Genomic DNA, 10,911 nt, shown 5'->3' with positions numbered 1-10,911 from the left:
CAGGAATGAAGTCAACCATCATTAGGGAAAGAGCAAGGGAAAAATTACATAGGAAAAAATATGTGCCTTAATCAGAAATGATCCTCAACTTCTAAGGCCTCCACAATCTCCACCCCTCTCTTCTGAGCTGTGCATAGTGATGTTGTATAGCTCCAGATGGTAGTAAAAGGCAGAGTTCTTCCCAGAAAAGTCATACATGATTTTCACCCTGACATCTGTGAGGTGAGGTGGCATCGTATCACAGAGTCAGCACACCCGGGATAAGGACACAGAAGGCACAGATGACAATGCCAAATGGACTCCCTCCTGAACTTATGGACCCATTAAAATTGAGGTTTAGCCTAACCTTAGGCCATTCCACTCCCTGCCCATCCACCTGATTTTTATGTTTGCTCTGAGTAAAATATCAGCATGTAGCCCCAAATATCCTCAGGATTGGACTTGGAAATTCAGGAAGAACGATATTGGAGAAGGGATGGCTATGTGGTTACAATGTGGTAACACAAGGTCCAGGTTGACGTTTGCTCGCTGATGTCCGATTTCACTGTCTTGTTATATTTGAGAAAGGGAGGATGTCCAACTTAATATATAAAAGGTACAGAAATTTATTATTTTATATATGCCCTGTAGTTGATCCCTATGTTTCAAGAAAAAAGGAGTTTTTATTCTAAAAAAAATAAGATAATAGACCATTGATTTTGTGAAATACATGGATATGTAAATAAAAACAATGTCAACTGTCAAGACTGCACAGTAAGCAAATATTTCCAGGTTTTATACACTCAGAGGTCTAGAAGAAACATATTGGCCTCCATAAAAAGGAAAACCTTAGGAATCGAAATGTGTGTCACATGCATTGTCTCGAGTAGTAGATTTACTTTTAAGAAAAAACTTGGGGCTGGGGATTTAGCTCAGTGGTAGAGCGCTTACCTAGGAAGCGCAAGGCCCTGGGTTCGGTCCCCAGCTCCGAAAAAAAAAAAAAAACCAAAAAAAAAAAAAAAAAAAAAAAAAAAAAAAAAAAAAGAAAAAACTCCCTCTTCCTTGGTCCCTAGAGATTAGAGATTTGGGTGCTAAGAAAAATCTGTTCTCTCATTCAGGTTGTAAGCAACCCTCCCCAGCAAAAGCACTGTTGAGTTCTAATGATGCACAGAGAAACATCTAGCTTAGCAATAGAGGTTGCCAAATGGTATTCCCAGTGATGTATGAGAGACTGGAGGAAAGGGTCCGCACAGAAATTGATCAATTTTTGGAGAGCTAGTTAGCAGGTAGGTCATAGAACTTCCCAGTGGCATCATCAGTAAGCCCTTCACTGGACAATCTATTGTATCTAAGAGATCCCTAGAATCTTCTGTGATGTCACCAGTGTTGTGGTGACACCAACTGCCTTTGGGATATTCCTTCAGTTCCCTTTGGGTTCACAAACAGGCATGTTTCGCCAGCCGCTCAGGCTATTTCAGAAGGAAAGTGTTGATCAAGGAGAGACCACACCAAGGCTGAAGGAAGATGACCTCCTCTCATCTTCCTTGGAAGGAAGGAAATCATTCTGGGGAAGGCTTGGTGAGTCCTGGGCAGAGTTGGGGAACATCCTCAAGGAGGTATGTTTGAGATGTGCCTTCTAAGATTAGGCCTTACAAGCAGGAGCCTTGGGATTTCTCAAAGGCAAACCAAGAGTCAGGAGTTCCTGATCTTTAATTTGAGAGAAAGCCAGAAAGTGGTAAGCCTTCAGTTTCTTTTCTGGAAGCGTTTTAATTGTGAGTGTCAATGCATGGCAGGAGGAGGCACAGTGAGATTAAAAATGTGACCATCCATGGTTGGGAGTTGAAGCATTTCTTCCTCTAGATTACTGTAGGTTACATAAGTCTCTGATGGTGAGAACAAGGAAGGATGCACCCTGAGAAATGAATTGAGTTCTCAGACACTTTGGGTGGAACACACATGATTAGAGCCTGATGGTGCTAAGCAGTATGAACTCCAGGATTAACTGAAACACATCTGATATGAGATAACAACGTCCCAGATGTTTATGTATCAGTCAGGTTATACTATTCAGGGTGAGGGGTCCTGTAATAGTGAATGTGGCACGTGTATGCCATTAGAGGTTGGGAAGAGGGACATAGCTTAAGAATCCACCTATAAGGGGATGGTGGATTTAGCTCAGTGGTAGAGTGCTTGCCTAGGAAGCGCCAGGCCCTGGGTTCGGTCCCCAGCTCCGAAAAAAAAAAAAATAAAAGAATCCACCTTTAAGAAAGCTTTTCTGTTCTTTAAGGGATTCACCCAGTCTCTACCATTTCCCCTTCCTCACCTCCTTTTCGGATTCAGAATGATCTTTTCTGCCCATGGGCCACCAAATATGCAAATTCACTTGGGTTTATCTATTTACAGGTTTTGGTAGGAAGGCATCATCCCAAAATGTCATCAGTAAGCAAGAGGAGTGTTTAAAGGAACTGGAGGAACTCAAATTTGAAATCCAGAAGTGTCAATTCGAGAGGGATGAATTTTATCAAATCCTGGACCTTTATATCTATGATGATTGGGACCACAGGTAGTCATTATGGCCAGTAACCTGTTCACTGTCTTGTGCTTTCTCTCTGCTAACCCAAGATTTCCTCTTAGCACAAGAGAGGTTTACCTCTCATCCTGGATTTTAAGGAGATTTGGAAGGCATTTGCTTGTGAGACAAGCTAGGTCCTGTGTGTTTAGGGTCAACCTCTTTTGTACTTGACCCTGAGCTCCTTGGATTAGCATTGGTTCTGTCAACAGCTAGAAGGACCTGGTCACACTTGCTGCCTCTAAGTGAGGGGATGAAATGCCTGCACGTCATCCCTCTTTTCCTCTAATTTTTTTCATTATACACTGATTCTATGGCACCTCCATGCATGTAGTTGGGATTCTGCTTGTGTTTGTATATTGATTGGTATGTAAGTATGTGAAAGTGTTTGTGGGTATTAAGCTCTCGGTCAGGGAGTCTGGGGAGTTTCGTGGGATCTTAGGATATGTCTGATGGACAGTTTGCAGGTCATGATAGTGGGGATGCCCACATTGATCAACTGAGCACTTTGCATCTTCTGTTTACTTAGGTGGTAGATAGGACCCTCCTGAGGGAAGGAGGGGTTACAAATCCTCTACCCTGTCAAAGTAGTTATTCCCTCTGGGAATTCATGGAACAATAGGAAACAAGGTTTGAGAATCCCTGTTTTCAAAACAAAAGAAATATCATCACAACTATCTGTTAGACCCAAGCCACTGCAGTACAGGTGGTCTTGGGGGAACCATATCTCCACAGTCTTAGAAAATGTCAGTATTTCAAAATAACTCTTTGCTGATTTGCGTAGAAATATTTCCTTGAAAGAATTGTTGTTGGAGTCTCACTGTTGTGTTTTTGCTCTGGTCTTTGTGTTTGCCACATTCTTCCCTCCCCCCACATTTCTTAAATTTCAATTTTTTATTGGGTTTTTTTAATTTACAATTCACTTAATTCTGAAATCCTGAGTTCAGATGGTTAATTTTTCTTGGGCCATGCCCCACAACAGGCTGGATGTCGAATTGCCAATACTTCAATCCGAACATGAGATGAGAATGATGGCTATGCAAATGATGACCAGTTCAATAAGTGAGGCCATGGAGAGGTACAAGGAGCTCATACAAGTGAACAGTTCCTACCGGTGAGTCGCTGACAGAGATGAGAACCCAGCACTAGGCAGGGAATGCTCCTGTCCTGTATGACATTGAACCAAAGTCAGGGCACTGGTTCTGTAGTGTCTGACTTTTAACAAGAAGCCTGCCTCCTGGCAAGGGTCTTATGTTTGTAGCTCTTGGACTCAGTTGTCCTACATGTGAAGGCTATAGAAGACCCTCCAATTGTTATTTTCCCCATTAAGGATCCTCTAGATAGAAAGTTTTGTACTGTGATGGGAATATCAATCAACTCTGAATCTCTAGGACTCTGACAGAAGATTTAAAGATCTGTGATCCATGAGAAACACATGGAAAGATTGTATAGCTATTGGGACTTCAATTACCCATCAGAGGGGATTTACCCACTACGTGAAGATGGTTTTAGCATATCATGGACATATAAGCACCCATATGGACCATTTCTTCTTCCTGGATTTATATAAACCGTCTTAGTGTCAGGATTATCAGAAGTACTTTGATTCATGTTGAATGTGGGTTCTGGATTTGACCTCCTCTAATTGGTGCTAACTTGTATAGTGTGGCTCTGTTCTGGGGATGTCTGGGGATGAGGACCCTTGAAGGGATGATTTGACTTGCAAGAGTGACAGGCAAATAGAAGCTGGCTGGGTTTACCATTTTTTGTTTGTGGTTCAGCATCAGGAACTCCCAGCTTCTGCGTGAGCAAACTCAATTGAAGAACAATATACAGATTTTGCTGAATGAGAAGAGAGAACTGCTGGTGGAGCAGACTGAACGGCCAGCATCCTCTGTGGAGGCAAAGAGGCTCTGTGAAGAGGCCGGAATGAACATCTGTGTCCCCAGTGCAAAGGAACAGCAGGTAGGATTAGGCCTCCAGGTCAGGTTGTCCTCAGGTCTTTCCATAAACATAGACAAACCAATGTAACTGTCTATTGACTGATCCATGTCCTGACCTAGGTCTCATCCAAGTGTTCATTCATGTGATGGTTTACAAGGCTTTCTGTGGAGATAGCCCCTCTTCAGGAAACTGCATGTTTGGAAAGCGAATGTTCCTGCTCTTCGAGAATCTGCAGTTTATTAAGGGAGATGGGTTGATCACATATCACAGCACTACATGCCATGTGTGTGGAGGGTGCTATGTGGGAGCCCCTCTTTAGACTAGAACAGGGCTTTGAGGGATGAAGCAAAAGCCTGGAGCTCATTTTCGTTACAGGGATCTTGTGAGACTCAGGAAGTAAGTAGTTTTCAAGGAGGAGAGGCTGGTGGAAATGGCAAAGAACCGGTTCTCATTGTCATTTGTGGTGGCTTTTGTTCTTCCTCCCCTCTTCTCCCTGTATATGAAGATGGTGTCTTCATGCTTCATAGATCTTGGGTAACTACAGAGCCTGAGGAGCAGCATGTCAGTCCTGTCTTATTTGAGTGCTCCTGGAGAGTTCATATGTGGGCCTTACAATCTGAAGCTGGATAGAAGACCAAGGATGTGGAAAAGGTTTCTCAAAGGCTGAGGGTTGGCATGAGAGATTTGAGACTTCAAGAACAAAGTTACCCATATATACCCCCAATTCTCACCAAGAAAGGTGCATTGCTGTGCTGATCTGCATCTTAGGAAGCATGTGGGGAGGCCAGTTAATGACAAGCAATTTTGTCCAGTCATTATCCAACTTCGTCCTTTAAGCCTAGGTCTCTCAACAAACATGAAGCTTCCTTTTTTTGTGCTGTCCAGCAGTCTTTGCATCACCAGTCCAGTTCCAGGTGGAGCCCTGTCTCTTATTTGTCTCAACACATTCTTAAACCATTCAACTATTTTCAAAATAAGGATTAGATTTCTTCACTTTACCTGAACAGAGGTATCCCCCGGGAAGATTCTTGATTGTCTTATTGGCTTCACCATGATCTTGCATGGAATCCTAGAGTGCATCCCTCTGCTGACATTGCTTTGCTGACTATATCATGGGCATGGCATTCTTTAAGGATAGATTCCCTCTCAATACTGTACACAGTGCTGCATTTCAGAAAAGTCAGGGTATGTTATTTCTTTAGCCTCCTTCTGACTGACATTGAGGTTGTTTTAACATCACATGAACTCTAATGTGATGAAAAGTTCCTGGTAAATGACCATGAGTCCCTGTCTTCTCTGATGGTTCCAAGGTCTTCTATGAAGGAAACAGGGTAGTTTTAGTGAGGGGCCTATGATGAGTCAACATAGAGCTTGATGGAGTCTTTTCCTAGAATCTCTCTCTTGGGAATTTGATGTTGTATTGTTTAGGCTATCTGTGCAGAACATGTAACTTACTAGTAAAACCAACAAGTATCTGCATAGAAAGGTTTCCTGAAGTGGAAATGAGTACAGGCCAGGGCAGCACAGCCTGCTTGAGTCTAAGAGACTTGTACACAGCATAGCTCCCACTAATTCCTCACTCAACAGGAAATGTGCTGCACAAGATCAAAGTTTTCATTTGTGCGTGCAAGTGAGTATCTGTGTATTTCTGTGTGTTTGTGTGTGTTTGTGTTTGCAGTAGTGAATGTGTTTCCCTCTATTTCCAAGTTTCATGAGAAAAGTACTCTAAGAGTTCACTTTACATCCATGAAACATGAAATACAGCTGCCCAGTCATTTGGCATCTCCATCCAGCTCTGTACAGCAAAAGGACACTTAAGGTATTAATTTATTCTGTTTTCAAAAATACCGTAACAGAATTATCTCGTGAAGTCTGGGGGAGGAGTGGGAAATATGTTCAAGTGAGTCGTGTTTCACAGTGGTAACAAATGGTACAGGCCTGGAGCTTTCAGGTCCCTTTTAGTTATGGTGTAAAAGAAGGACAATAAAGTCCTGTAGAAATGCAACCCCCCAAAAAGAGGACACAAAAACACCTGTAAAGTTAGATTTTCAAGTGATTAGGGGTAAAACTACTGGTCTGCATTGAAATCCTTTGGAGCACATCAAAGGAAAGGAGTACAGGGAGGTAAGGGGGGCTTCTCTCTAAAATCCATGAGTTTATGTGGCTTCTCTGTTCTTTGTGAATGGTGAAAGCCCACTGGAAGGGTGTGTCACTCACTGTGTCTTCTCCAAGGTTGCTTTCCACATGGCCTGCTACCATTTCTCTCCAGCTACCTTGGCACACTACAGCTTCCGCTGGGAGTTTGGCTTGGATTTTATTCATTGAGAATTTGAGTTGCTTGGAGTTGTATTGTCATCCAGCAAAAGCCCCATAGCTATGCTGTGGTGCAAGAACAGGGCAGTGTCAGGAGCCCCTTTAGGTGCACAGATAATCTAAAGCGCTCCCCTATGTTATCTGTGTAGCATTCTGCAAGTGCTGTCAATCAACATCATTTTCTCTCCCTTAATTTCAGCCTCAATGGAGTTAGGAGAAATGATGAATTTCAGATGGGTCTGGGAGTGTAAGAACAGGTAGCCCTATGAGAAGCCATGTTCAGAAAGTGGAACAGAAGGTTTAGTTAACCCAGTGATTCCACAACAAGGAGTAGGTGTTGCCATTGCAACTAGGGCACATCAGTGTTGTAGTGGTCCCAGAGTAGCCCTGAAGGAGAATCTATCCAGACATCCATTAGCCAAGGAGTGAAAGTGTACCATAGGGTGGAGCCCTTGCATAGATTCTGATTCAATCTTAGAAAATCCATGCAAGCTTTTACGTACTTACTCAAAATATCTGTGGCACAATCACATTACGGGGAGAAAAATTGTTGATTTGGATCCTGGTTATGGAGATTTCCTATGATTCAAGCTTTGGGCATGAAGTCACTCAGGCTATGGTAAAGACAGCTCAGATTAGAAGAAGCTGCACACTTTGGGGAAAGTCTGAAACAGTGAACAAGAACAAGAGTCTAGTACACCACCAACATATGATCCTTTGCTGGGGAACAAGACTGCTCTACACAGCCCTGGGAACTTGCAAAGCAAGATTGTTAATAGGGAAAGAACCCTGAGTCTATGTTGGTTAATGAGAGGACAGCACATCACTGACTGAGCTATCTATAGGCTCTATTCACTATGTACATATCCCACTCAACATTTGTTTTTATGCCTCCAGCGTATACTGGGGAGTCTTTACATTAAGCATTAATGTTCAGGTAGGAACACAGGCTGGAAGAAGCCATTTGAATATCCTTCCCTATATAAATACCCGTTTTGGGTGAATGACCACCTACATGGATTTCAGCCTCAGGCAGCTAAAGAGCTACTCAGAGTATAGTTCTGGTACAGTTCATGTGAATTTTGCCCATGAAACAATATATATGATCCTCTGGATTTCTTGCTATGTTCTACTCCTTTCTTCCTGTGATCTCTCTGGAAAAATTGAGGACATTTTCTCTTCTGTCCTCTCACAAATTGCCTTACACTAGCCATAGACTTACAGGGGTGCTGGTGTGTTTCTACATCACAATCACCTTTAATGTCCGTGTATACGCTGGGAAGATTTGCATGGAGCACATTCTCAGTGATTACAGGATCCATGCAATTCCCATGGATTTGATGTGAGATGGCTTCTCTGTGCATTTGCAGGTACAGTGCTTAAAATGGAACCTAGGCAGGTTCCTTCACTGCAAACATAATCAGAACTTTCACCTCAATTCTAGGCATCTTCTCCAGAAGGCATCCACATGGTATTCTAGGTTGCTCATCCCTCTCTTGAACTCAGATTCAGACATAGGTACAATGTTATTATTCAACATAATATATCTGGACCAGTGGAAAAATACGCTCATTTTTCTCTAAATTCCAATACAGTGTATAGTCCACAGTTCAAATTCTAGCAGTTTTAAAAGCTGAGATACAAATCCAAGAGCAGTTACTCTATGACACTTGGGGATGCAGGGACTGACCTCAGCTGACAGGTCATGCTGGATTGTCCAACTGAATAGAGCTGATGTAAGAGGGAGAGTTGAAAGACTGAACCCCCAGTGAACTAGACTGTGGGGGGGAGGGCAGCAATGGGGGGAGGGTTGGGAGGGGAACACCCATAAGGAATGGGATGGGGGAGGGGGATGTTTGCCCGGAAACCGGGAAAGGGAATAACACTCGAAATGTATATAAGAAATACTCAAGTTAATAAAAAAAAAAAAAAAAAAGAGGGAGAGCTGAATTGAAAACCACTCACTAAACCTTTATTCCCTTGCTCTGCTAGGTCTGAAATTCTCCAGGAGAAACTCGAACAAGACACAAACCAGGGCAAGATCTCCCTTGGAGAGAAGTGCTACAGGAGGAGAACTAAGTGTGCACAGCAAATACACCACTATTGCATCTCATCTGTAATGTCCATAGCAATTGTGGACTGCATTTTCCTCCTTTAGTTTTATTTCTTTGGATTGAATAGGCCGTACTTTCACCTCCCCACCCTCCAGCAAGTGTAAACTTTTGGAGGGACTCAGAGAAGTGCTGATGCACATCAATCAAGAGGTGCTGGTCATCCAGAAAGACTGTGCAAGTGTAAATGTGTACTTGTCCTGGTGGGTCATCCAGAAGAGTTTCATGGAGATCAGTTCACAACATTGGAAAGACTTTGAGATAAAGTCTGTAACATCATTTCTACTCAGTATTGGATGGCTTTGTTCTTAATACCCCCACTCCAACAAAACAGACCTACTTCCACTCTTCTTGAAAAGATTATTACCATCAGTAACTGCTTGTCTACTGTGTCTCCAAGGAAAGACACAGGCTATAAATCTATTCTGCAAAAGGAGCAGCAAAAAATGCTTAGCGCAGCTCCTCTATTTAAAGTGTGGCTGAGTTTTGATTATTTTGGTTATTTGGTTTTCCTCCTATTCATTTGAAGTTTTGTTATTTATGTGTTGTTGTTTTGTTCATTTGGTTTTCTATTTTGATAAGGATATAGACTGTATATATTGACTACCTGCATCTGGTTACTATCATGTAAATTGGATGTATCCTGGTGAAAAAAAAGAGTAATCTCAAACTCTTCACTCTTAGGAACCTTCTTTATTGATCATTAGTGTCAACATCTGAAGTCCCACAGCTATCAGGGAGGGATGGATCTCTGCATTCTCATGGGGACTGGGCATCAAAATCACTTCCCAGTCAGACTGAGATTCAAAGGCAATTATACAGTCACTGTTCACTGTGTTCCAAACTCTGTGAATTTCAACTTCATATTGCATATATTACCCACTGTGTATGCTTACTGTCAAATATATAGTTACCTCTAAATTATACTCTGTGGATGAGAGTGTTGAACAAATTAATGGGATAAACATTAATTTCTCTGTAATATCTCCCAGGACATATAAACGTGGCATAAGGGAGTTTAAAGCAATCAGGAAGCCTGCACCCAAATCCCGTGGTGGAGAGTGCTGAACACCCAGGAATGCAGATACTCCTGATGCCACAGGACAGAAAGCCATTTCTGCCCAACTTTGCCCACATCTCTTGCCCAATATTAATCTGCATGATGCCTCTGGAAACAGGAATATAGGAGCAGTCAGTGGCAGGAACCTGCTTGGTTCAGCCTGGGCCCAGAACCAACCCAGGCCCTGAGCATATTTGAAGAAAACCAGAGGCATACAATTCTGTTTCCTGATTGTGGCTTTTTTTTATTTGAAGTTCTAAACACCATTTTGTTGTTTTTGAATTTTAATTGGATATTTTTCATTATGAATTCAAATGTTATTCCTTCCTTGTTTTCCAGAAATAAGTCTGAATACCATCGCCCTCCCCCTCTTCTATAAAGGTGTTCCATTCACCATCCATCCACTTTCCCAGCCTAGGCAGGACCAAGGGCTGCTCATTCCATTTGTGCCCAAGAGGACCATCCTCTGATACACATGCAGATGGAGCCATGGCACAGTCCCTGTATAGTGATTGGGTAGTGGTTTAGTCTCTGGGAACTCTGCTTGGCAGGCATGGTTGTTCTTATGGGGTTGTTAGTCCATTCAGCTCTTCCAATCTTTCTGTAATTCCTCCAACTGAGGTCCAGTTCTCAGTTCAATGGTTTGCTGCTAGCATTCTCCACTGTATTTGACATGCTCTGGCTGTGCCTCTCAGGAGACATCTATATCCAGTTCCTGTCAGCCTGCACCTCTTAGCTTCATCCACCTTATCTAGTTTGAAGGCTGTATGTGTATAGGTCACTCGTGGGGTAGACTCTGAATGGCCATTCCTCCAGGCTCTGTTTTAAACTTTGTCTCCCTATCCCTTCAATAGGGATTCTTCTTCTCTTTTAAAGGAAGAAGTGAAGCATCAGTATTTTGGTCATCCTTCCTGAATTTGATTTGGTCTGTGAAT

General features: G+C 42.5%; 1 protein-coding gene across 2 annotated transcripts; it reads left to right on the top strand.

The window, feature by feature from the left end:
• Positions 1-1,363: 1,363 nt before the first annotated feature.
• On the top strand, positions 1,364-9,840 carry LOC148003416 (uncharacterized). Of its 2 annotated transcripts, XM_087568612.1 has the most exons (5): positions 1,364-1,557; positions 2,383-2,542; positions 3,531-3,662; positions 4,330-4,513; positions 8,798-9,840. In XM_087568612.1, the coding sequence occupies exons 1-5, from the start codon at positions 1,428-1,430 to the stop codon at positions 8,801-8,803; spliced, it is 612 nt and encodes a 203-aa protein (XP_087424738.1). In that variant the 5' UTR covers positions 1,364-1,427; the 3' UTR covers positions 8,804-9,840. The 2 variants fall into 2 exon arrangements, with proteins under 2 accessions (XP_087424738.1, XP_087424739.1); XM_087568613.1 differs by lacking the exon at positions 8,798-9,840 and having other exon boundaries at positions 1,426-1,557; positions 4,330-4,632.
• Positions 9,841-10,911: the final 1,071 nt, after the last annotated feature.

This window comes from Rattus norvegicus, chromosome 9, assembly GCF_021556685.1.
Source record: "Rattus norvegicus strain SHRSP/BbbUtx chromosome 9, alternate assembly SHRSP_T2T, whole genome shotgun sequence".
Classification (NCBI taxonomy): Eukaryota; Metazoa; Chordata; class Mammalia; order Rodentia; family Muridae; genus Rattus; species Rattus norvegicus.
This window is presented reverse-complemented; position numbering and strand designations above follow the sequence as displayed.

What these genes read in the sequence shown, in the direction of transcription:
- LOC148003416 (XM_087568613.1), top strand. Translation starts at nt 1,428, where the DNA reads ATGTTTCGCCAGCCGCTCAGGCTATTTCAGAAGGAAAGTGTTGATCAA. An exon ending in TATGATGATTGGGACCACAG is followed by an intron (nt 2,543 to 3,530) that starts GTAGTCATTATG and finishes GCCCCACAACAG; the next exon opens with GCTGGATGTCGAATTGCCAA. An exon ending in CAAGTGAACAGTTCCTACCG is followed by an intron (nt 3,663 to 4,329) that starts GTGAGTCGCTGA and finishes TTTGTGGTTCAG; the next exon opens with CATCAGGAACTCCCAGCTTC.